General features: G+C 46.8%; 1 protein-coding gene and 1 long non-coding RNA gene across 4 annotated transcripts in view; one reads left to right on the forward strand and one right to left on the reverse strand.

Moving 5' to 3' along the window:
- The window catches only part of PLCD1 (phospholipase C delta 1), a 52,755-nt gene that overhangs the window by 20,549 nt on the left and 5,056 nt on the right, over positions 1 to 27,150 (reverse strand). The window contains exons 1-4 of one of the 3 annotated variants that reach the window (XM_068673337.1): positions 24,253 to 24,347; positions 18,969 to 19,133; positions 6,768 to 6,996; positions 1,708 to 1,837 (exon numbers count right to left, since the gene is read on the reverse strand). In XM_068673337.1, the coding sequence (XP_068529438.1) occupies positions 1,708 to 1,837; positions 6,768 to 6,996; positions 18,969 to 18,996 (387 nt within the window). In that variant the 5' untranslated portion in view covers positions 18,997 to 19,133; positions 24,253 to 24,347. Of the gene's footprint in view, positions 1 to 1,707; positions 1,838 to 6,767; positions 6,997 to 18,968; positions 19,134 to 23,500; positions 23,757 to 24,252; positions 24,348 to 27,150 lie in introns of those variants that run through there. The other 2 variants (XM_068673335.1, XM_068673336.1) reach the window with 2 other exon arrangements.
- LOC137852058 (uncharacterized) lies at positions 24,101 to 27,145 on the forward strand. Its single transcript, XR_011093634.1, has 2 exons — positions 24,101 to 24,239; positions 24,747 to 27,145. It is a non-coding gene; the product is annotated as an uncharacterized lncRNA (long non-coding RNA).

A 27,150-nucleotide genomic window follows, 5' to 3' on the forward strand; every position in this document is an offset into this window, starting at 1 on the left:
CACCCTTCCTTCCTGTGACTAAATGAAGAAAAACTCACAAAGACAGAAAAGAAGATCACCATTTTAATACACTGTAATGTCTCTCAATCCATCTATATTTAGGTAATATGTAAAATGAATATGTAATTGCTTTAGGATAACTCAGTGGTCAAACGGAGTGAGACAGACACTCCCTAGAGGCAATTCACCCCACAAGAGATATGAATTAACCTCCCGAAGGTTAATTCAGAAGGTTAATTAACCTCCTCTCTTTCCGCTGGCTATACAGGAAGCTCAGAACAATTACATGTCTAATGAGGGCACTTCAACTAGCAACCTGGATTTAGATGGGATAAGTCAGGGCTTAGTTACTACTTGGGAGTCCTTAAGCAAAAAGAGAACTGAACTTGGGCAAGTTTCCACTCCTACTGCTCCCTTCTAACTATTGCCATAGCTAAAGAGGTTCATTGAATGAAAAGGAGACCGTGCCTCTAAAGATAAAAGGTGTCTTTTCAGATGTTTGGTGTTTGAAGATTTAGGGACTGATTCATCCAATGCATGTGAGATACCTCCTTCAGGATGAGGTGAATCACACCTGGTCTCCATTATTTGCTTGATTTATACAGACTGCAAAGGCAGCGAAAAAATTGGTGATTACTTTCAATGTATGTGCCTGCACTGGAGACTTCTAACTCCACCAGAGGAATTCCAGCCTTATTGCTATTCTTCCAGGGTTTTCCTGAACAGGGAACAAACCACAGGATATGCCAGCCACAGCAAGCAGCCAATCTGAAGGATTTTGCAAGATTAAAATTTTTTAAATCTGCTGCCCACCTTCCCATCACTCCTTCAGAGATACCGAAGAGACCTCCATAAAGGAAGGATTAGAAAACTCCTCCTCTGGGGGAAGGTCCTAGCGAGACCTTGCCAACCTCCCCTGTTATCTGCTTACAGGAAGGAGCAGGGCAATTACTGCCTATACCTGCAACCACCCACGTTTACCACTGATCAGAAACAGCATTTCTGAAACTGCCCACCCATGAACCCAAATCCTTCTTCAGACAGGATAGGAGTCTGGAAATTATCCAGATGTTTCATCTCACCTCAGCAGGAAAGCTCATTTAGAGAGACTCTAAAAACAACTTAGAATTTTTCATCCCTTTCTTATCTTCAGATAGGCTCATCCTTGAGTTAGATTTATTAGAAGTTTATGTCCCAAGTGGATTGAATGTACCTTGGGCTATTAGAGCAACCAGACTCTTCCAGGTCTAGGTGCAATGTCACATTTGTTTACGCAAGTCACTTGGAATCCTCCTCCCCTGGGAAGGTAAAGGATTCATAATTTTAACCAAACTGATTTCAGGTAGGCTTAGGCATTGACATGTGGTTATGGCACACAGAACTCCTGAAACGCCTGGGACTCAAAGTGCACCTACACTGCTTTTTTCTTTTTCTTTCTCTATCCATGTTCATGTCTCTTCTCTGAACCCAGGCAAAATTGGGTATCAATGGTAAAGAAAGAACATGTTAGCATAACTTCACCAAAAGCACTATGCTGCCCTAACTCAGTTGTTTGTAGGAATCTGTTGAGCACCAAAGCCCCAACATCCTTCCTTAGTACAAGTACAGATGCTATGAATTCACTTTAGTTCCCCAACCAAAGCTGAAAGCAGCAGGAGACCTTGTCCTCAGCCAACAGCAAGTACTTCATCTGCTTGCACTTGTTACCTGGAAAATCTCCTTGGCATGATAGTCATCAACTTCAATGTTCACTTCTTTTAGGAAGTTCTTGAGCTCTTTCAAGCTCATCTTGTTGTCTTTGTTCTTATCAGCTTTCCGCAGGCAGGTATGAATCCAACTGCAGGATGATGTAAGGAAATCTTTCCAGATCAGTACATTGTCTAAACACCACCCCCCCTGTAGCCCCTGGGGGTAAGGAGGGAAATTTCTTCTAAAGACTCTGAACCACCTCTCCATGCTGCTGTAAATCAGCACCCTCCCACTGAACAGCTTGCATCAGCTCACCTTCTGCTCTGAAAGGGCACAACGGTGCTTTGGCAGCAACAAAATGCTCTGTAATACAAGCTATCATGACATGGGGAAAGCTTATAACTATCTGACCAAGGCTGGACCAGCTCTATTTACCCTCTAGGAGTTTCTCGTCACAGCCACATCACAAAACAGCCCAATCTCTCTTTTACAAAAGAAAGTGCATTCTGCTCCAGACTGTTAAGAGGGGAGAGAGGAGGGAGTAAAAGTACAGGAAACTAATCCCAAGTACAGGAAACTAATCATTAGGGATTTGACTGATATTCAGTGTATCAAATTGAACACTGAACAGGGATTCTCCAAAAGAAATGCTGGTATTTATCTTCTTACTCACCTTCAGCTTCTGTATTTGTTTAGGGATTTCTTCCTAAATAGTCTTAAAGAACTTTGTAGTAAGCCAAAATCAAAATCAATACAAACTTTATGGATCTTGACTTTCCTCTATAAAATACACGAGGTCCATTCCTGTATCCTACTGTGATAATAGTTCCTAAAAGCTTCATTTACAATGACTTCAGTATATCTATGGATCTAAAGAAATTACTACCAAAAAAAAAAATGAGCTTCTCAATGTGACACAAGGTAATTTGAACTGGGTCTCCCATGTTTTTTAGTCCCTTGGGAAAATAATGTTAGATGGTTGACACGGTTGACATACCTTTGAGTTTGTTGGGTTTTTTTGTTTGTTTGTTTGTTTTAATGTTTGTTTGTTTGTTTTGCATCAAACAGCTCTCTCTCTCTCTAATTTGCTTTAACTGTCAAATGACAAAGGTCACCCAGAAGAATCTCCTACTTCTCAATAGAAAAAGGATGGAAGTAACAATTAGATCTCCATGAATCTAACCAGCTATGTCTTGCACAGGAAGCATTGCTTCAAATTCATTAAAAAATAAAAATAAAAAATGCTCAATCTGGATGTTAAACAGAGTAAACTTCAGAATTTGCAAATACCAGCTGGGACATACAGTGCCATAACATTTTATCTGGTCCTTTCAAAATCACCTCCAAAAAGAGGTGCTAACTGACAGCCTTTAAGGGCTATAGACATAACCCTGAAAGAGGGTATTCACCAGAGCTACCATTGGATTAAAATATTTCCAGACACTTGGAAATATGTGTAAACTGTTTGTTAGTGTTGTTGGTCTCATGGAAAGATGAACTTTCTGTCTTTAAAAATCTTGGCAGGTGCTAAACCATGACCTCACGCTGCATCCCTCTTAGCCTGGTAATATTAATATTCCTCTTTTATACACATGGAAATGAAAATAAAGAGAAGCTACATTTGCCCTGGCTCCCAAGGATACTCCAGGGCCCTGAACCAGGCTCTGGCTGGGAGCAGTTCCCTATAAAACCAAGTTTGAGACACGAAGCTCCTATGTGAGCTCTCCCAGGGATGCTCTGCTGGGAGCACACCACCATCCTCCCCAGGGTGGAGAACACCAACTGTGCTCCAAGAGCATCAATCTGCTCAGTACATCAACGCAGTGCCAACAGCAGGGCCACCCATTCCCACCCAACCCCTGCACCACCTTTAGCTCCCCTAAAAGGACAGGAGTAATGCACACCTCTAAGGAGCCAAGGGGAAAGCCTGTATGTCGTAGCCAGACGTGGGCAGCAGGAGTGGCTACTAACTCCGTGTAGGAATTACACTGTTTGCTCTACCCACTGCAAAAGCAAACCACGCTTTTTTATGAGTCTGTGGTCATTTTCACTGATCACGAGCACCCAAAGCTCATGCACATATCCAAAGTCCACTCTGGAAAGCAGTATGTGAACAGTAAAAGGGAACCACAAAAGAATATACCTGGGTCTGACTGCAAATGGATGCTTTTCTCTGCTATTGCTCCCAGAAAGGCCGAGCAACGCGGGAGGGAAATCAGAGGGCCCACGAAGAGCAGAGGCACACAGCAGGGCCTCTCACCATGAGGGTGAGAAAAAGGAGACTACAGACAACTGGAGCCTCAGCCTGTTATTTCAGCAAGCAGTGTTCAGTCTCAGAAGACCCAAACTCCTCACGCATCTCAATCCCCTCAGGTTTGAGAGAGCTTAGAGGAGCTGGGTGAACTAAGCACTTAGACTGAAATTCTTCTCATCTGATACAAACACTGCTTTGCTGCCCTGGTTGTGGGTCTTCCTTTCACTTTACACAGCTTACTTGGGCCTGGAGAACTAGGAAGGAGCTGGTCCCATTCCTGTATAAGTCCAGAGTGCCTGCTTCCTGCCCCTTGTTTTCAAAGCATCTGCCAGCTTCAGGACTACCAGCTTTCTATGCGAAACCAAAGAGGGATGACTGAAACCATCTGGCAGACATCCCATGAATGTGCTTGGAACAGAAATGCTGCAAAACTTCTGGTAAGTGACTCCCGACCAGAAGAAAAGCTCATATATACATTCCAGAATTGAAGCAGGCGGTGCCATGCTACCCTAATGAAAAGTTCCCTGTATTTTCTGGCCTAAAGTCATCCCTGCGCACATACCTGCAATGTTAGCTTAACAACCTATGCCAATTTGTTGAGGGTGAAATCTGAGGCTTAGTAAAACACTACTGTATGCACAAGAACATCAGAAATACTCTTCAAGCACGAGGAGGTTTTATCTTGTAGGTATATAGAACTGGAGAGGACACAGAAGACACTAATTCCAGTCCCTTGCTACCACGGTTATAACAAATCCCACCTGCCACTAGCATGTTCTTTGCTCTCAATACTTGTTTTCAAAATCTTGCTCAGCCCTTATTTGCTTTTCAGGGTCTTGAAGGCTGGGAAAGACCCGCAGCAAGGCAGTTCTGCAGTGACAGGGACCAAGCAGGGGACCCAACACTTCTCCTCCACAACTGACTCTTCCCCTTCTGTGCTCACAGATGCAGAGAACACTTCTGAGGTTTAAGTAAGATCTGAGTAAGCCCACGCTGCCAAGCAAACCCAGTGAAGACAGACTAAATTTAAAATCCCAGGCTTTAATTAAACATCATCAAATTTCAAATGAGAAATCATGCTGTTCTGTAATTCCAGGTTACGTTAAATGGCCTGAGACAATCCCAGATTGGAAGCCAGCACTGCACAGTAATTACTCTTCCAGAAATACGGCTTGCCTACCAACCCCATTTAGCTCTGATTCTGCTTTCCAAAGACAGTGAGGCACTTTTCCACGCTGGAAATTTACAGCTTTCTTCCTTTGCAAATGTCATTGTTATTTACCCCCTCCCCTCAGTGATCTGGTCTCTTCTTACGGGGAAGATTTTCAGCAATATAGTCAATTTTGACATGCTGCAGGGACAAGTTTCTGTAGTCCAGATTTCCCCCACGCACCACGGGGTGGGGGCAGCCTTCACATTCAAAAGGAAAACTGCCAGGCTGTACCATTTCTATCAGCACTGGAGCTGCAGGATTTCAGCTTGCCTGGGGACTGCTCCCTGCCACCATGGACACACAACTGCTGGCACAGCTTAGAGGCTAAAGCTTGAAAAAACACCTGAAATGATACTCATAGCGCAAGAGATAAACACACCACCATATGCACATCGGAACTAATGGAATCTTATTCCTTTAAAGAAGCTGCTCTGTGGCTGTGCAAGTGCTTATTAGGCTTCAGATAACCCACAGAAGAGTAAAGCCTGATGAAAGCTCAGCATTTATGTGCCGTTTCCTTCATCACCAGTACATTATTACCCAGCAGGGAACCCGCATGGAGTGAAGCCTTGACTGAGGGCAAGGCTCCCCGGGGCCAGCTCAGGCTCAGACTCCAGTTTTGTGATTTTCCCCAGCTGAGGACTTCACATCTCCCTTCCTCTGTGCAAATTCTTTGATGTTGAACCAGGCATGAAGCTCACGCAGCCTCCCCTCACTGCAAGCACTATCTGTTTTCCTCTCTGATAGCGGGATGCCTATTTTCGTGGAGCTTAAAGGAACTTAATATTTTATGACCCCTGCTGCTCTGTCAAATCAGGGTGAAATTGGCCAGCAGGTTCATATGTTACGGCCACGGCCTCAGGCACACAGGGATCCTAGAAAATCAAGCAAAAGCTACATCCACAGATATTCTGCTTTTACATGGATGCAAGACGTGTGGTCACAAAGCAACTTACTGAGTGAAACTTGGCCCTGGGGAAAATTCCCTGGGAATTCAGCAAAGCCAGGATTTCACCCAATAACCATCTCACTCTCCTTCTCACAGCTAATTCACTCTTCTTTCCTGCTTTTCTCCTTTTCCCTTCTGTGTCTGCATTGTCTCTAGAGCGACTGCAAACTCTTTCAGGGCAAAACTTCCTCCCATGCTGAGGCAAATAAGGAGTAGTTTCACTAAAGTCAGAGGAGCTACCCTACAGTAAACTTGGCAGAGAGAAGAGGAGAATCAGTTCCCTTGCCTTGTATTGCTGAGAAACATGATAAACAATAGAGGCTTTTTATGCCTTGCCAAAAAGTGCCTGTCCTGGAGTTTACTGCAATGCAAGTGAAACAGACCCCTGAAGAATACAAAAGATAATGATTGTTTTATCTAGAGATCCCTGAAAGGGGCAATTCTTTACTTAAGGATCTATGTGGAGCCTGACTCCACTCTCGCTTGTAGGAAAGGAAAAAAAAGCACTGGAAACCAGGGATTTGCCTGGGTGCAAAATCAATGTGAGAGAAAACTCGGTGCCCAGGGCCAATAGGAAAAAAGGGGTCTAGTCTACTATCTCCACCCACTGAGGACAAGTGCTTCTTTGTGTGTGATTAATCACTTTACAAGGCAAAGGATACTGTTGGAGTTTCTGTTTCTGGTTCATGGAGTTGCTGTGGGCTATGATTTTCCCAAGGCCGCGGACCCAGTGGTTGGCATCGTCCTCTGAACTCGCAATGAGGTCCAGGTTTTTCCGCTGGTCTTTGAAGACGATGGAAAAGCAGCGATACTCTGGTACATCCTTGGCGTATTTTTCCATACCTTCTGTTTTATGGCCTGACCTCACATCCCGAATATCTTCAATGGAGACTGTGGAAAGAAAGCAGAGCCTGTTGTCAGCAGGGGTTCAGTCATCCTTATCTCTATTTGGTGATGGATATTCAGAAATTACTCTTTTTCCTTTTCCTGCAACCTCTCCCTCCCACAGCCGGAGGATTCCCTTCTCTTTTCTGCCTTCCACAAACTTTGTTGCTGCAGAAAAATCAAATGAAAAGGCACAGACAGAGCAAGAAAACAAACATACAAAACCCCCGACACCTCTCCTTTGCTCTTTTCCCATGTCCTTTATTTAACAGAGACTCAGAATATGCATGTATGCCATACTGTGATACCATGTTTATGACTTATTAGTCAATGTAAAGGCTGGCTCCGGTCCTTGGAGCATCTCTGCCTTGACCTCTGCCCCTGTCTGTGAGTGTGGGGGATGGATCTATGCCTCCTCATGAACAAGGACAGGTAACCCGGTAGGTCTGTCCACTTTCCCCTGTAAGTCTGGACCTGGATTTATCACTGAGACCATCATTTTCAAGTGTCCCACCTGTGACACTGATATTCAGAGACAGGAGCTACCAGCTTCTCAAATCCATGTTCCTTTCCATGCTTCTGAAAAAGGACACCAGAAATCACTGATTGCTTTTGTGGCTTCATCTGTTGGTGTTTTTCTCACTCCTCTATAAACACGGGGAGACAAAACACTAATCCTCCTCTGCAAAATGCTTGGGTGCTTTTGGCGTTTTAGACACAACTAAGATTTCTCTTGGGCATAGTATTAGATGCCATGTAATCAATACCCACTTGAAAGACCAGAGGATCATGACCAACAGGACCTCACCCCATCAATCAAATAACCTTTGGCTATTCTAGTCTCAAATCTTAAAATCCCGTATACGCTTCTCAGTCACACTAGTAAAGACTGGGGAGACAAAGACCAAAGCCTCAGAGCAGTTTGGTGTCACCAACGATCCGTCCACACCCCTGCCAAAGGCAGACTTGATCCTCGTTGCTGTGAGCAAGCAATACACAGCTTTCAAACCCTCCCATTTCCATCTCTGACTCTCGGCTAGTGGAAACAAGCCCTGAAGGCACACCAAGTTTGCCATGCGCACATGCGAGGCAGTCCAGAAAGAGTCGTGTATTCAACAAAGTACGTGAAGCAAAGGTATGTAACTGAGGCAGTCCTACTCTGCTCTGAGAGCATTTCTGGTGACCTCAAGCTCTGCTGAAAGCAGGCAAGCTCAGAAACTGAGCTCTCTCCCAGCAGCACACACAGTCTCCTTTTGTCTTTCGGGAGTTGATGGGCCACTTAATACATCTACAAAGGCCTGAGAGGAAAGGGCAGACACTGCTTAATGAGATTTGATGCTGAGAAACTTAACACCTAAATAGGCACTTACATACACTAGATGAAAAAACTGTTTGCAAATGATGTTGGAGTCAATAACTCAGAACGTCCAGTTGCATTTGCCTTGGGGGTTGACAGACCAGTTAACATTTTGCAAGCATCTACATTCATCTCAGGGCACACACACAGAAGATAGCACACCTGAGAGATTGTACTGGGTTTATGTGGCGAGGTTTTGGTAGTGGGTGGGCTGCAGTGAGAAGAATCTAGCAGCTGCCCCATGGTACATATGGGCCAGTTTCAGCTGGCTCCAAAGGGATCCACGTCTGGCCAGAGCTGAGTCAATAAGTGATGTTGTTTGTGCCTCTGGGAGAGCAGATTTAAGGAAGGGGAAAAAACTGCTGCACAACAGCAGCTGGGAGAGTGAGGAGTGAGACCCAGCCCTGCAGCCCCCAAGGTGAGAGCAGCAGGAGGGCAGGAGGTGCTCCAGGCACACAGCAGCAGTTCCCCTGTGGCCTGTGGAGAGGCCCCTGGTGGAGCAGGCTGTCCACCTGCAGCCCATGGGTCCCACATGGAGCAGATCTCCACACTGCAGCCCCCCCGTGGGTGCAGGAGCCCCCGGTGGAGCAGGTGGATGTGGCCTGGAGGAGGCTGCGGCCCATGGAGAGCCCCTGCAGGAGCAGGCCCTGGGCCAGAGCTGCAGCCCGTGGAGAGGAGCCCACGCAGGAGAAGGGGGGCTGGGGGAGATGCCACCCATGTTAATTGTTGAGTGATCTCCATGTCCTTAGCCTTTGAGCCCTTTTCAAAATATTCTTCCCTCTTTCTCTTAGAGGAAGGGAAGTGAGAGCAGTTGTAGGGGAGCTCAGCAGCCTAGCCGAGTAAAACCACCACAGAGATATCCAGACATCTTCAGTAACACGCATGCCTAAAACCAGATAGAATCACTGGAATATGAAAAAAGTTGGTTTTAACTTATTCCTATTTCAAACTGAAAAATATGGGCAAATATTAATTCCTGTCTCATGGAGGTATGAGACTGATTTTGTTCGTGCTTGTCTTCAAGGAGCTTTGTTAAAAACCATATGTGAGTGTAAAATATCTCTACTATTTAGCTGAGTAAGAGAAACTTGAGAAATTTACCCCCCAAAAGAAAAAGATTTAACCTATTCCTTCATTTAAATTGGTTCATTTTCACTGTTACAGTGCCAATTCATTCAAATTCAACACTGCAGAAATACACAACTCAATATCCACCCTGCATATTTTTAGCATGGCTGCCCTGGGATCACCCAAAACTCACTGGATGCTCATCAGAGTTTAAAAATCTCCCTTTTTCCCCAGGGCAGTCATGATATAGCTCAGCTGTGGGGAAAAAACACACACACTCAGCAAAAAAAAACCTACAATTTCCAAAAATTAGCGACTATCCAAAACCAACACTTGACATTTGCTTTAAATTCCCACCGTGTGTTGGGGTGGTCAAACACCTTCCATAACACTCTGCTGATTTGGTGTCTATATAAGAAGATGCCGTAAGACCCTTCCTGGAGTTGGCAAAGCTCCTCTCTGATGATGTGCAATTACCTTTGTGTGGTCTTATTTTCACTCGGTGAAGGCCAACAGTGGAACAGACGGAGGGGAGGGGAGGAGAGGTTTGGGTTGGGATGGGATGGGCTGGGCTGCTGTGGAATTACATTATCTGGCCAACTTACTTCAGAGTGAAAGCTTATGGTTTGAGTGCTAAAACTATCTTTCAAAGAAAAGGGCTGCAATTCCCTTGAAGCCAGGTTGCTGGTGGAGAGCCTTTCTGCTGAGTTTGCTTGTTAACCAGCACATTGGGCAAATGACAGGGATTGTGCCTTATGTAGCACTGCACAGTTTACACCTTTATTGTAAAGGATGCTGTGATGTTTAAAGGGATTCAGCTCAGTCAAAATACCTAAATCTCAGTATCTTAGTTAGGCTCCTTTTATAAGCAATGGAAAAAAAAAAAAAAAAAGAGAGAGAGAAAAAAAACTTTTGGAACACAAACTTTCTGTCCTATTTAGAAATAAATTTAGCATGTGAGAAATCAAAGCCTAAATCTACAACTACAGTGGATCCTTGACCAGAAAGGAAGCCCAGGCTGAGCATCTCAGAGGCAGATGTGTACCATGCAGATGGTCCATAAGCAGGTGATTCTGCTCCACTCACGGTGTCCTTTGGTTATGGCAGTGCAAGTGGAAGGATCATCCTGTTGTTCCTCATCACCTGCCAACTGCTCACCACTGCTTGGCTCCTAAGTTATTATCCCTTCAGACCGGCTAGCTACTCTGCTTGTGCAATCAATCCCTAAACTTTGGGTTGGCAATGACAGAGTGTTTCCAAGACTAGAAAATCTGATGTTAAATATTGGAAATTTAGAATGTATTCTTTGGAAACCGTTATCTGGCAAAGTGAATCCACTGGAAAAAAAAGTGAGTTGTGTGGGAGGAAAAAAGATTGAAAACCTGTAGCTGGAAGGGCTGCCTTGATCTCCATGGAGTATACTGCTGAGAAGAGGATGATGGAGGGCACAGAGTGTCCCCATGCAGAAAAAGTAAGAAAAAGGAAGGCTGAGGAACAAGATCAATGTCTACTGTTGTCACACAAGAGACAAGAGAAGCTATCAGTGCAGGAACCTTTAAAAAAGCAAAGGAGGACATTTTTTAAAGCTTTCCGTTGCTTGGTCATATGTACTGCTTTCATCTATCAATATAAAAGCTGAAGCCAAAGGAGTCAGCCCAAGCCATCTGCAAATGTTATCTCTTTTCTGGAAAATCTTAGTCCAGCATGAATACATTATCAGCTGCTCCTGGACAAAGACTGTGCTGTATTAGCAGTCCCAAACCAACTGTGTTCTCAGATGAGCTAGCTGCAAGGAGAGATCAGAAAGAAGTGGGGGACAGAGAAGTGATTTACAGAAGAGGTGCAGTTACAGCAAACACCGATCAATCACATATCCCTGAAACCTCTCCTGGTCCTTCCCCATCACGCCACAGTGGGGAGGTCACCACAAGCAAAAGGGAATCAGAAAAGTTTGCATCTGCTTCTCTTAAGGGTTTATGTCTGCTGAAATTCTGGTTTGTGAGAAGCCCAAAATAATGAAGCATCACACAAGGAAGCTTGTGTCCTCCCCGGCCTCCAGACATTGAGTCAAACAGGCTACATGCTGGTCAGCCTTCTTGGCCAGCGCCACAGCTGATGGTCATAGCTCCCTGCTCACATGGACATACACCAGCATTCCCTGGAGCCTCTGAGATTACTCCTCTCAGTCTCATGGAGATGTGAGAATTTTCTTTTTATTCTCGTGCCCCTGTGCACCTCCCTTCCTTGGTCCTGTGCCCTTCTCCCAGTTCACCCATAACATTAGCAGGTTTGAGTCAGGCCCACAGAATACAGAAGAACAGTTTCAACAGCCCAGTATTTTCAAGGAGTGTCTGTTTTGTGAGTCTCTTCTGATTTGTATTTCTCTCTTCAAGTCTTTCAAGGAGTTTGCTGCTACACTTGCAAGCTCATCCCCTCATGCAGAAGGACAAGGAATACCTCCTTTGAAGGAAGACAAAAGCTGTGACTCACACCGTTGTGCCCGAAAGCAGACTTAGAGAGCATGCAAGAGCTCAGGTCCAACACAGTGACCCACAAAACCTTACTGAGCGGGTTCAGAGCCTCACCTCTGCTTCTGTGTGACCCAAAAGCTCCCCCAGGCCCTAGGAGCCACTATCACTTTAGTGATAGGACTAGAAGGAATGGCCTCAAGTTGTGCCAGGGGAGGTTCAGGTTGGAAATGAGGAGACATTTCTGCTCAGAAAGAGCAGTCAGGCACTGGGACGGGTTGCCCAGGGAGGTGGTGGAGTCACCGTCCCTGGGGGTGTTCAAGGAGAGGTTGGACGTGGTGCTTGGGGACATGGCTTAGTGGTGACATTGATGGTAGGGGAATGGTTGGATCAGATGATCTTGGAGGGCTTTTCCTGCCTTAATAATTCTAGAAATCTAGGATTTTTCCCCAAGGGTGGCCCCTGAGGGAAAGGCTCCCCACCTGCCTTCCACCAGGACCTGGGCCAGCCTCACCACCCTCTGTGAGGTGCTCTTACGCCCACCTCAGTGCAAGGACTGATGCTCCAAAGGCCTGCACAGCGGGGAGGCCCATTGGTGAGGGAACCAATCCCTCAGGAGGCAGCAGGGAGAGGGGCCCAAATTTGACCTCCCCTTCACCCTAAAAGCGGCAACACCAGAGCATCAAGAGTCACATATACGCACAGGGAGCCATTTGGCAGCCAAAAATACAAATGCTGAAGAGCCAGAAGTACGAGCCTGACAAGGTGCCTCATGATTAGAGCACTTGTGTGAGAGACGAGCCCTGGCCACTGGCCTCTGCTCCAGGGGCAACGTCCATCTCTTCTCCGGTCATTGCTCCTAATGTAAAACATCCAGACTCTGCTGGGAACGTGGACAGTAGAACACTTTGGTAATCCTAAAAAAAAAATACAGAAAAAGGAGGAACAGAGGCAGAAAGCAATCCCTTTACCTTCCTCCTGATTGAAAGGCAGCCCTTTGAGGGGAGATGATTTGTCAAGACTCTTACAGAAAAGAGAGACAGGGAACTGAACCCACATCTGCAAACCACTAAGGATGTGAAGGACATGGACAACAAGCTGCTTCTTACTTGTGCTTCTGCTGATAACAAGGGAGACGTATGGACAATGTATGGACACATGGAGGCACTGCCAAAACAATTGGCCTTGAGAGGAGGGGGAATTTTTTTTTCACTGTGGGGCAAATGCTCTTCAGATCCTTCCTTTTCCATATCCTACTTCCCCTTCATTAACAAATGATGTCTGCAGTGTGGCATCCAGTCACGCTGAATTACTCCATCCCACTCTAATTGCCTTAGTAAGTCACTTCTGTTTACTGTCAGGAAACGCAGACGAGAAATGCACTGAGCTGTTAATAGCTCGCACCGTATTTGCACACAACACTGCATTTCTGCAGAGATCACCCTTTCTCCAAGCACAGCTCAGCCAGGTTGCTTTAGCATCTTGCCAAGAACTGACAAAAGCTGCTACCTGCCCCCAGCACAGCCCTGCCAGCCCGGGGGGCTGCAGTGAGACTACATAGATTTTGCAACACGCTGAGCACATGGGGCAAACTGGCACACTGTGTGCTGCTTCTCTCCTTGGTTTTGCCCCCAGGAAAAGCACTTTAGCTGCTTTCAGTTTCACCATAGACAACTGATGCTAGTGGCTAAATGCAGTTGGGATCAGGACCTTTGTAATCAGCAGGAGTGGGAGCACATCAAATTTCTGGACTGGGAACACCAAAGGTTATCCAGCACCCTCATCACTGATGGATGCTTTTGCAGCACGATTCGAGGGTGGGTTTAGATTGAGCCCCCCTGTACTGTGCCTTCTTAGCTCTGACCACATTGCTCTCCCTTCTCCCTGTGCCTGAATTACTCCAGCTCCCAACTGCTGATTCCTCACCTGCTCTCTTCGCTCCCCCTCCACCACTTTGCTCAGCACATGGTTTGTACTGGAGATCTGCTGCCCGGCAGCCTGCCCTCATTGCTGGTGTATATCACCAGCTGACAACCACTGATATAACGCACGTGTAATTTCACAGGTTGTTCAGGAATACATTTTAATAAGAGGTCTTTACCCAATCTTTCTGTATAAGCAACACAGATCGGGGCGCTGATATAAATAGTGATCTCTATTTACATTCCAGACACCACAAGCAAGTCCCTGCAAACTATTTTTGCCACTAGTTCCTACTTCTCCTGCCACTAAATTTGGATCTAAGGCTCTTACCACTTCCACCTTTGCATTTAACTTGCTATAGAGAATAAGGTCGGTATTTGCCAGCAGACTGCCTGTGATGAAAACTGTCCCAGAAACTCATGCAGTGGCCTGATTTAAAATCAAATCGAAAAAACAGGCAGCTCTGCAATTGAAGTGACTTGTTTTATGGGTTGAATGATTTTGATAAAAACTAATGAGACCCACAGACAGACGGTTTTGTTTTCACAGCTGATGGCTGCCTTGCATAACATATTCACATCAGCAAATATTTTTCCAGGGACAAATACATGTCTGATCGTGAAGGCAACGATTCCTAGAGAAACTGCCTAACCAGCTCCAGAAGGAAGCTGTTGTTGTAGTCAGTTTCCTGCTATGTGCATACAGGTTGCTGAGAATTTCTGTTGACTTTTGGCACTCATCAGATCCCTGGGATCAACTTAAAGTTTTTACTTCTTGACTTGAGCAGGCACAGAGCAATACCACGTCCTTTCTGTTCTTCTAAAGGCAAGTTCAGAGAATTAATTCAATGGAGGCAATCGTTCATCCATCCACAAAAGTGGCATGGTATGCTCGTCACGTGGCATTTCAAGGGTGTTCCTGAATTTAATAGAACTGAAAACTGAAGGAAAAAGTTTTCTGCTGAACACTGGTAGTACAGAGTATTATAAAGCTTTAAACTGCATAAAATATCCTATAATTGTGTTGGAATTGGGAGGAACTGGAACAAATTCTGTGCATTTTTAATATTGAAGCTAATTAATCATTAGATGAAAATATCAATTTCATGCTTTAAAATAATAATACAATCTTCATTTAAACAGTTGTGCAAGTGAGTGTAGCTTGCCTCTGTAAATTGCTTCCCAAACTGTTTTCTTTTAACCAAAGTAAAGAAAAAAAAAATACAATAGTAGTACTTCAGTAAAGCTTTTGGCTAGAAATTGCAATGTTTGAGCCAAAACGCCTGAACTTGTTTCTTGATTGCACAGTTCATGACTCAACGAAGCACCCCCAGTGAGTCACCCCCTGTGTGGTGTGCGAAGCTCGCTCATGGCTGTCATGGGAAACGTCATCTCCCTGAGCTTCCAACAGAGAAAGGGTGCAGGAGGCAGTGAGGTACCTGCTCCTCTGGGGCCCTGATGTAGTATCCTTGAATCTCAACCACTCATTCAGCCTTTTCCTTCCGCCTCTGAATAGTCTGTTTTTCCACCAAACGCCCCAAAGGGTGTTTCACTGGAAAGTTTTCAACCATCCTACAGATCCTCAAGTTCAGAGAGTTTCTGAAGGGATTGAGGCTGGCTTAAGTGAGCTCAAGCTGGGGATTTCAGCTGGTTTAGGAAAAAAACTTTCAAAAATTGATTTCACTGAAAGCAGCACGTGGCTTTCTATTCTTTTGCATGTGTAGATGAGACCTGATATTTGACCACAGCTAGCCAAGACAGCGTTACTGACAGGTTGCTGCTTCTTGAGTGCACTCCCCTCTGCCTCCCCTCTCTCCCACCATAATGATGCTCAGGAGAGAATGGGCACTGATTGAACTGGCTGTCTACCAGCCCCCTTGCACAAACCTCTTCTTTTGCCCCCAAACTGTTAATCCTGCCACTTGAACCCCAAGGGATCGTGGTTTAACATTTGTTGGAGAACCGTCCCCTTAAGGTGCTTCAGGGGCTTTTTGAAAAACTCATTCCTTGGGCCTAAATGGAAGTATTGAAAAATAATGGATTATGGATAAAAAGGGAAAAAATGGATTACATTCCTCCCGTGTAACAACCATATTAGAAGGGCAGCCTATTCCCCAAAAAAAGCCCTGTAGGTAATAAGAGATATCACGACAGCATCCTATCTAAATTTCCAGTTGTTTAAAATAAAGGCAGAGGAAGGTAATGGTTGTATGCCTTGTATCTGACCCAGGCAACATCTGTGCCTGTGACAACCCTGATATGTTGGTTTTTTTCAACTTCAATCAGCTGAGATTCTCCTGTCTATCCCTAGAGATCCGCAGTTTTATCTCCTACAGACACCAGCACACAATGGTTTATGAGTAGCTTTTCTGCCTGATTATAAGAACAGCAAGAGGAATAACAGGAAACTGCCCAAATAAAAAACATAACCCTTACCCTATCCAGACTTTGCTCCTCTGAGGTGCCTCCATATGCCTGTTCTGAGTTCAGCTGCAGATAAGATTAGGCCTTGCTGCTCAAACCTCCCAGTTTCCATTCAGCTCATTCTTTTTCCTTCCTTAAAAAAAAAGCAGCTTATCATCAGTTTTAGAAAGGCTTTGCCCTGGAGTGCACTGGAATCTGTTAACCAGGAAGGGTGACCCTCTGGAGAGACTCGCCTTGAAATTCTTGTTTTTGTGTATAAAATCAGTGATCCTGAACTCTTCCTCTGTCTTCTGACTGCCTACACACACCAAACCAAACGAGAAGGTGGCCACAACAATAAAGCCTGCCAGAGGACACAGCATGAACCAGGGGCAATCCTCTCTGTACCTAAACACAAAGCATCCTGGTGAAGTCAAATACCCGATAAACAAACCCAAACCCAGCAATCACTCCGAAAACTTGGGAATGAAAGGTCCCGGAGGACCAAGAGAGGAGAAAGGCATGGGAAAATGGGTGGCCTTGGAGTTTCAACTGGGGATTGGGCAGGCATCAGTCCTGTATTCATCTCTCCTGTTGACTTCCAGGTTCAGGCACATCCACTGTGCTTGTTGAAGCAGCCCCAAGGTGGCCATCCAACCCTCCCAAAAACTTGTGCCAGCACCTCCAGCAGACCTGCACGTCCTCCCAGGAGCGTGTGGGACGTGGCCTGCTCCAGCGTGCTTGGTTGGTCAAGCTGACATCAGGCACGCTTCTACAGCCAGCAGGGCACAAAGGTGCAGAGCCAGCAGCTTCACTGCTGCCCTTTGCTTTTTCAGAGCAGCAAGGACAGCTGTGCCTCAATGCCTTGTCTCCCTTCCTGGTCTCTTGACGATAAAAAAAAAAATAAAAAGACTTTCTGTGGGGAAAGGTGTGAATGTGTGGGAGTGTTATGGAGCACATCTGTGGGTGTGAGTCAATAGGCAGTTCTACTCCATCCTTGCACTGCACCAAGGACACTCCTAGGGCAGAGCTGGTTCTGCACTGCCTCCATCCCCAGCAGCGCCATAACGTTAACTGGGCCCGGTTAGCAAAGTCTATCTCGGGTGGTGTTAATCCACACCCACGCAGACACACTCCCAACCTGTGCCCAACACCCAGCTCAAAGGATTTGATCTTCCTGCGGGGCTCTTATTGCAACTTAACACAGAATAAAGTTACGGTGGGGCCAGTTCTCCACGCCACTGGCCCAGCGATGGAGAGAATGGGATTGACCAGTGCTCCTCTGAGCAGACCTCAAGGTCCATGAAGCCTCCTGTTCACGTCAGAGGATCAGCTGGGGTGGGAATGTTGCTGGAGGTGTCCTCAGCCCCTGTAATTTGGAAACTGCTGGCTCAGAGCACAGGAAAGAAAGCTCTGAAAGCCATTCTTCTCCACTCACACCCTTGTTTGTTTTGTAGGAAGACATAATCTGGGAAAAGATTTAGCTTTTATCTGGGACAGAGCTCAAGTGTTATTATGGGGTATTGCACTGGTACCTAAACAGCCCAGCTGAGCTCAGGACCCTGCTGAGCTTAGGACCATGCGGGACATGCAAGCACACAGCAAGGGACAGTCTCTAATCCAAAGCTTTTTACAGCTAGATTGAGGAGGAGAAAGGAAATGCGGGGGGGAAGGATGCACAAAGAGATTAAATGAGCTGGCAAAAGTCATATAAAAGATTTGGGTTGTAAACTAAACATATTTTGCTCTGCTACCTTACTCCTCCTCACCATTTCTGGGAGAGGGATGGAGTAGTTTGGAAGACCCACTCTTCATTTAGTTAGCTGTGACTGTTAAAAGCAAACAGTGTAAATAACCCAGGCAGCATGTTCTACATTTTAGTATGCTACAAAATAAGTTCCACATTATTCATTTACCTCCTGTCTTTACCAGACCATGATTATCAGTGACAGTGAAATATGTCAGGAAAAAAAAATGGGAAGGAAATAAAGCAGATACAAAGAAATACATACACTGCCTGATCCCATTTTGACAGCACATGGCAGGACCAGGAGCCCCTGTTCCCAGTTATGGCTCTGAGCTGGGTGATACTGGGGATGAATGGTTGTCCTTGTGCCCGTGCAATAGTGACTGTCGTATCTGGACTTCTTACAATGGGGCAGATTGTGAATTTCCAAGATAAGGATGGGAATAGGTTCTCCTTCCCGAAGACATCTGTCCTGGCAGAGCCCAAATCAGCAGCCAAAGTGCCCCATACCATGCCACGGATGCTCAAGCCACATCACACACCATGCATTACACATTCAGGTGTCCCCACAGAGACACCTGAGTAACCCGAACCCTTTATTTGGAGAGGAAATACGCCAGGTAGGGCTGCTGAGCCCAGCACAGCCCAATGCCCCAGTGGGACAATCCCTCAACACAACAGGACACCTGGGTGCCAACTGCTGCTGGCGTGCCCTTCCCTCTGCACACCGCATCACGCCACGCCACGCCACACAGCCCCTGTGGTTCATTCTACCCCATGACAATTTTGAGCAGTAGCTCACAAGCTTGGGAAATGCGGCCATTCCCGACTCGGCAGATTCCTCCCAGCTGTCTCCAAAACAGACAGCATAACTCAGTGTATGATACAGGACGAGGGAAGGATCTGGTCGCGTTGCTCCAAGCCTTGCCTTCGCACCACAAGCACGTCCTGGTTCACCCCAAGCACCTCTGCAGACCATGCCCCACGCCTGCAATGATGCAGACTTTACTTACAGATCTGTGACTCTGGAGACCTCAGCATCTTCTTCGATTCCTGCCATATGGTTTTGCAGTCCTCCTGGAGCTTATAAAACCGCTCCTTTCTCCAAGAGCTGGACTTCACCTTCAGCAGCTGGCTGCCTTTCAGGAGGAACTTCAGATCCTTGTCATCTTTCAGGCCTGGGGAGAAAGAGTAGTGGTAATGATATTTAAGAGCTAGCATAAGAAATAATGTACATAGGGTCTTCCCTTCAGCAGGACACAAGTCAGAGACATAAACAGAGCACTACAGTGCAACCAGCTCTGGGGTGAATGGCAGAGTAGAGACCCAGAAATCTGCCACATCACATTTTATGCTCACAAAAGAGACTGGAGCCTTGTGGATTTCTTAGACTGAGTCTAAAGATTTCTGTACTACAACTCTCAGGTGGTTTACAAGCATCAAATATTTCCTTCACAGTAAATGTAGTTAAGATGCAAGAACGACAGCATAAAAGTAAAAGCAGAGGCAGGAAAGTTGTGCAACGTTTAATTGGAGCACTGTCAGGAGCTTTGAAGAGAATTCAGCTCTATTCACAGCAAATTTCCTTCATGAAAACAGGTCCCTCTCCGAAAAGCTGTCCCCTTCTGGTCCCAGCACCTGCAGAGATTTCTCATCTCAGACCAGGTTCAGGAAAGCACTTAGACATCCAGAGAAGCAACAGTCATCTACTAAGGCTTTCAAAACATACATTTGACATTCTACATGGTTTTGAACGTCTCAGAAGTATATGACTTCCACATACCTAAATACCTTGGAGATTTTGTCCCTCAGACCAACCATTAATTAGAGATCTGCAGTGTGTGAACTGGTGCAGGGCGGGTGGGGGGCAGCAGGAGAATGAAACATGAGGAACACACCCCGGGCTTCCTGTAATAGGCACCTTGCAGCTCTGACATTGCATAAAAGGCTGTTTCAAAGCTGGTGAAACAACGTTTAGCTCCGTAGCATTGAACAAGCCCAACTCCAACTCAGCATGACTTCTGCTAACCTTATCTTGAGGATGCAGGTGAGGCTGTCACTAATAACTACTTGGCCACTTGCAGCCACCTGACACTCCCATCATAGGATATGTCCCAGCGCTCCATAAACACAACACAGAGCCCCACGAAGCAGGAATCCGAGTTAATTGATTTGTGCAATAAGATTTATACTGCAGCATGGCATTCCCCTGGGCCATTGGGTTTGTTCCTCCCTGGGTAGAGCTGCCTTGAACGGCCACTCTTTGAACAGGACAAGGCAATAAACCACAAGTCCTGCATGAAAAACGAAACATGGTCATTTTAGGTTGGTAAAGTCTGTGATCTCTGTCAGAGATAAATATTAGGGGTGTCCTATGTCCACCCAGTAAGCAGCTCAGGGCACCTCACTTGTTTCCAAAGGCCGAGGAGCAGGCCTGGAGCTGAGCCTCGCTGAGGCATCCAGAATTGAAAGCACCACAACGGGAGCTGAAGATCGTGAAGAGGTTGCTGTGGCCTCTCTCTTTCCTCTACATTCAATTAGTTGTATCAGTAATTAAGTGCCTGTTCATGCTACAGCCTCTCAGCTCCAACGTCAGGTTTGGAAGTGCCCAGGAGGAGGCATTGAATGCTTCCTCTGGAAATTTCAGAAAGAAATTCATGGTGAGAAGGAAAAATCTGGCTCCCACAAGGCACAGAAGGGTGAAAGATTGATCCCAGCTATGGGATCTGAGGCACCCTCTTAGGTTTGCTGAGGTTCAAGCATACCCAGTCTACAAGAGGCCAGACCATCCACAGGAAGGACTGACACCACAGCAGCCCCACAAGGCCTTGGTCTCATGAGCTGCAGTGTTGAGGCTTCCTCTCTGATCCTAAAGTCTTTCAAGTACAAAGAATTGCAGACTTAGGCTTCACTAACAGTGATGTGGTAACCCTGAAGGTTTCTGGAGAGGGAACAAACTTCCTCCTCTGCGTTTACCCACAAAATGTATGTTCTGGCTCCCAGCCTCACTCCATCTTCCCTCAGACCCCAACCATGCAAGGCATTGTTATGGGACTAGAAGGAGGACATGCCATCCTGGGGTGACATGAGCAGGAAAGCAGGAAAACCACCAATTCCTTTGGATGCCTATGTGCATAAGTGTGCAATGAGAAACCCCTGCTGTGACATGTTTTGTTGCACAGACATCGTATGCAGCATGCATAACATGTCATGGCACCTGATCAAAAAGCTGCATCAATGTCATAAGGGCAAATCTGGATGGCCACTAGCAGTAGTCAAGGGAAGGTTTGTCTCCTCCAAACTAGATCCACACAGGTAGGACACAAGCTGGAGTGAGCCCTTCATCCTTCTCATAGCCCAGGCCTTGCATTAGCACGGGACAAAATTCTCTTTCCTCTTCAGAGGATCCAGCTACAGGTTGGGAACAGCCCTGCCAGCCATCCCCACCCATCCTTGGCCACTGTGACCAAAGACCAGGACAGGTTCAACGACACAGTGAAGGAGGCCACTGCCCTTCACAGAAGTAGGAGAAAAAGATGAAGAGAGAAAGTGCATGGTAAAAGGACAGCAGAGATCAACGATCAAAGATGTCAGGGAGCATGAATCAGAGGACAGCGAGAGAAGCCAGGGAGGGGATGGAAACAAGTTTGCCTCCAGAAGATGGTGAATTTGGTCAGGAAAGGACAAGAGGGTTAAGGATGGGTGTCTAAAAGCTCCATTACCCCTCTGATGTGGGAGGTTGGTACTCTCATGGGGCCTTTCAGATATACAGCATTCACCCAGAGTTGACCTCTGCCAACAGTAACCCAAAATATGGATTGAGCCACCATGGTAGGCCCAGAGGAAGGAATAAGGCCCGTGTTTTGGGCCCTGCATCCTATGCCAGGTCCAAGCACTGCCACAGACTCTTTAAATGACCTTGGGCAAGGCTCTTAGTTTCTCTGTTCCTACCTACGAGGCAGATAACAGCGTTTTATTAGGTCAGAGATGGACCACAACATGCTCTGATCTGACAATATAGGACAACAAATGCAACCCCAGTGTGTCAGTGGGACATGACTCTCAGTTGGTCATTTGAATTGCTTTCCTGAAAAAAAAACAAACCTACAAAAACATCTTTTCAAAGCAGAACCTTCATTTTTGGTTTTATACCCAAACCAGCCCCTGGGGATTTCTACCAGACATCCCCAGGGAGCTGATGAGGTTGGCCGTGCAGAGCTCTGTCTCACAGCAATGGAAACTTCTGTATGAAAAAAAACAGAGTTGTCATATACAAACGTCATCTAACGATCCAGAAACACTGTGCAGTGGGACAGGGATCTAGGTTTGCAATTATATAACAGTGCTGGGCACGAGAAACACGATCGCCACGCTGAAATAGATGTCCAGATCCTGCCTGAAACATGTGGCAGGGCCGTGTCTTGCTTAGCATCCTCTGCAAAACACCAAATACACACCTGTCACACAAAATTGTGCTATGTGTTTCAAGGGTCAGGCTCCCCTCCTTAAAAATATCAGTCAAACACTTGCTAAAAACAACACACGTAGTGTACAGAACTGTTCAGAGGGAAAATTGCATTTGGCAGAGGTAGGAGAGCCTCGAGCACACACAGCACCACCGCGAGCATGAAGTTAATATCCTGCACTATGAAGCTTTAAACACCAAGAGCCCCAAAACGTTAACCTTTGTGTTACCCATCTCAGGTTTACAGCAAGCAGGGAACACCATAAAACAACAACTGTCAAGGCAGCAGCCTGGCTCTGAGTTCACTGAGGAGATAGTTGGGATGATATTTACAGGCAACAGCGACAGTCTGTATTTCTGCATTGCTTGCTTTGCAAATCTGCTGATCTGATAAAAACATCAATTACGGCTGCTATAAAACAAGCCTCCTCCTGCCTGCTCCTCTCTCCCACCTGGTTGAGGACCAGGCACAGCTCAGGACTGCCAGTTTAAAAGGGCAGAAAGCCTTTCAGATTAAACACAGACAGCTCGGGGGGGGGATTGAATGGTGATTTTCCATTTCCACCTGCTGTCTGTAGCCACGTAAATCAACGGACCCGCATCCACTTGGGCTGTCTCTCCAGACAGCAGGCACTAGCCGTAAATTCGTAGTCAGAGAAGTTACGAAACTTGCTGGGGTTTCCTGTCTCTTTTCATCTGGTGAACGCAGCCCTCTGAGTGGTTCCTCGGGCTGTAATCAGCTGGCACCGCACCGCTGACAACTCCTAAAACCGGGCAGAAAAGAGGCACCGCCGCCCCCAAACACCCTCACGGCACCACCAGCTCCAAAGCCCAGCAAGAGATCTGCGAACCCACCCTCTGCCAGGGAGGTCCCGCTTTCTTTGATGCCTCGACCGACGTGGTTCGTACATCTGGCGGGTGGTTACAGGCAAAGGAAAGGAAAAGAAACCTCGGGAGTTTAAAAATAACCTCAGAGCTGCCTGTAGGGTGGAGCGCTGCCTCTGCGCAGGGAAAAGAGGCAGAAGCGAAGCAGCTGCCAGCGTGTGGAAGCGCCGAGGGTCTGGCCAACGTGGCCCTTACCCAGCCTGATGCCGTTCAGTGTGGCCACTCGATGGCTCTGCTCCCGCAGGATGTTCTCCTGGGACGCGGTGCGTTTGGGCGGCCTTCGGAAGCACTGCATGGTCCAGCGTAGGGCTCGCAACGAGGCACCACACGCCGGGAAGGATGGGGGGCCCTGTCGGCCCCGAGGGGATCCCTGCTCATCCAGGAACCCCGGGGCGTTCGCCGTGTCCAACTGGGCTCCAAGGAGGGAAAAGAGGCAGCGAGGAAAGGCCAGGCAGAAGAAGGCAGAGGAGGGCAGAGTCCGGCTAGGGGTGGGACTATGGAAGTCTCTCCTCCTGCTTGCTCATCGGCTGCATGCGTTGGGTGCCAAATTACAGCCGGCTGTCTGCCGGCAGCAGCCCAGGTAGAAGGAGCGAGTTTTCCTACAGGCAGCCAGTGGGGTTTTGTGCCTCCTTTCCAGGGGCTGGAGGGGCCCCAAATATTGCCTGTGGCTCCAGGGGGCTCGTCAGCTCAGCCTGCCCACAAACGCCTGGCTCAGGGACCTCAGCTCCACCCTTTCCTTCTGTGCCGAGCTCTGCGCTGTTCCCACTGACATGCAGCGATTGACATACAGGAAGCTAAAAACACCGGGGCAGGCAGACGTAGCCCGAAAGCCACTCGGAAATTGTTTTAATGCTCTTTTTTCCACCTAGGGGAGAGCATTTTCCTGAGACTCCAGAGAATGTCTTCCCTGCCACCGATTTCCTACGTGACTTGGGTGAGTCACTTACCCTGCGTTTCTGCATAGCTATGGGTTTATTCTCGTAGTTCAGGTTTACATGTAGAGGGCTTACCCCTCTACATGTTAACCTCCGATGGGGGCTTATCCCAAGCAAGTTAACAAGTTGGTTATAGAGAATCACAGCTGGTGGTCTCCTGGTCAACCACCCACCCAAGGTGGGGTCACTTCAAATGCAGGTCAGGTGCTCACAGCCTTGTCCAGGTGAGTTTGGGATATCTCTAGGGATGGAAACTTAACAGCTGATCTAGACCACTGTTCAAGAGGTTAGACGCTCTCATAGTGAAGAATTTGTTTATATAAGTTTAAGTTGTTTATGTAAGCTTCCCTTGCTGACCCTCATGTTTGTTGCCTATTCTCCTGGCAATGATCCATCTCTTCCCCAGCCATGACTCCTTCTGCAGTGAAATGTAGAGGTCTGCTTATTAAGCTGTCCCATCCTAGGTGAATTTACAGACCTACAGGTTTTTGTCATTGCCTTTGCAGAGCTGCCGCCCTGAAAAGCCAGCCACAAGTGAAAATAATGTGGGGAGATGGATCCAAACTGGAGTGAATGCCCCTTACTGCAGAACCAGGATCTGCCTGAGAAGCTCAACAGCAAACCACGTGTCACCATCTCTGCTGAAGATCCAGGTCTCTCCACCATCAGCCCCCATCACACCCAGTGCATTTTGTGTTTGGTTTTAGAAACAGATTCTCTATTTCAGGTGTCTGGCACCCCAGCCATCCTCCTCTTTCTCTGTATTTTGGAGGAAGCGCTACTAACACACATAGATCAGCACAGATGACTGCGTGACCCGACCAGCACAAGGACAGGATCGGAGTCATTAATCCCTGGCACAGTGAGTAAGAAACTCACTGGGGACTAGGCAGAGCCACTGCCTGGCCTTGAACAGCAGCACAACTAGTAACACCTTATTATAGCAGCTCCAAGTCGCAGAAGGCAAAGGAAAATAAAGGCATTTTATGGATGGGACACTGCCGAACACATCAGCCAGGCAGTGTGCTTGAGGAAGTACCCCCAGCCTCTTCTGAGCCCTCTGTGCTGGTGCCAGAAGTCTTTGTAGCCCTCCCCCGGCAGTGGGGGGCTTGCCCTTGCCCTGGCGGGTGGGTGAGCACCGTGATGTGATGGCTAGCTCATGCTTATTAGCTAGCAGGCTCTGAGCACTGCCCGTATTTCACATTGTACTGGAGAGTGCTGATTTAATTAAGGAGCAGGGAAGAGAGTCATCTCTTGTACTCGCCTTGGCAAAACAGTTTGCTTCTGTGCACCAGCTCTCCCAGCAGCCAGTGTCCCATAGGGATCGGTTTGGGAGCACGCAGATCCCTTCTGCCTCATTTTCTCATTAATTCCTAATAAAAAGTGTCAGCAACAGCACTGCCCAGAGCCTCCCAGGCTCTCAGAGAACATTTTATTGTACTTATCCCTGAAGTTTACACATACGCAAAGCACAAGATCTCGGCGCTCACCAAGTTTAGACATTTCTCCAGAGCAGCAATGAGCAAGTTCTGTTGTGAACACTTCAGAAATGCCAGGCAGATAAAATCAGTTTGTTTTTAAAACAAAAATGACAACACTGGGCCAGAAACACCCTGCTTGGGGAAACAAGAGATCTGGATCTATTGTGGTCTTGAGGTCATTTAGAGATAATGTCAGATCTGATAGACAAGCCGTGATGGGTAAGTGTGGCACTGCAGGGTACTCATTGATGTTACCCGATGCTGTGTCACATGCTGGTGCTGAAGGAAATGATTCCTTCAATGGCTCAGGGATAAATTCTCCGGCCCTTATTCACTGCAGGTAACACCTGACTGGGGACGAAGCCTGTGAACACTCAGCCATGCGACTTTACCCCTATGACCAACCCCACTGAAATCGATGGCACTAGTCACATGAGTGAAGTTATTCATGTCCTTGTGCCCAGGATCGGGGCTTTGCTAATCATCCTATCGATTCTGGCTAGATTACTCGCGGAGCAAATGGAAATTGATGGGAATGAGGTTGTCAGAACACGGTCCTGAAGTTAGCAAAGTGCTTCAATATGCAGGAAACAGGCACTTGAGACAGAAAGGCTGGAGAGCCTGATAGGAAATGGGCTATGTGAGAAAACTATTAATGCTGAGGCTGCTCTTCAGGCAATTTTCCAGAATGAATTAATCTTTATCACATCCGTATGCAAAGGACCAAAGGAAGCTCTGTTACCACTCACAGAGGAAGAAGCAGGTTGGTTTGGGGTTGGAACTGGTCACCTACCGTGGCTACGTTTGGGCAATACCAGAAGTGGTGCAGCCCTATTACTGATGGCAACCTCTTTACACCACGCTGACCCCAATGACCTGACAGCTGTCAACTGCTGATTTGCCCCGACTTGTGATAATTTGGGACTGGAATGAAAATATCCATGCTGGTGATGCCCTCACCACTTCCCCATTGCATGAGGCACATGATGTAAATTGCTCTATTAGGACTAGTAACGCCTCTGGCAGCTGCACAACACCTACACATCTCAATTTGGGGGGAAAATCCCACTAATGAGGTCAAAGGTTGTTCATTGCTCTTATTCCTTATCAAGAATAAGGTCTATTTCATGTGATGCTTTTCTTTGAAGTATTTTAATATAATTTCAGCTTCCCTCCCAGGCTCACCCACGGTGAAATTCAACAGAATTATTTAAAAAAGAGTAACAGCACAGTCAAAGTATCACTGCTCACCCTACCTATTCTTAGCCCTCACCAGGGACAAAAGCTTTCAATCCAAGTGAACTGAGAATCAATGAAGGCTTGGAAAAGTTCTGGTCCAGCTGATTTGTACTTATACGGCAACCTGCCATTGCTGCTTAGCGTGATGGAGCCCTCAGAACCTGAAGTTTCTGGTGGTCAATGAAGTCCG

Source organism: Anas acuta, chromosome 2 (assembly GCF_963932015.1).
Source record: "Anas acuta chromosome 2, bAnaAcu1.1, whole genome shotgun sequence".
In the NCBI taxonomy this organism is placed as follows: domain Eukaryota; kingdom Metazoa; phylum Chordata; class Aves; order Anseriformes; family Anatidae; genus Anas; species Anas acuta.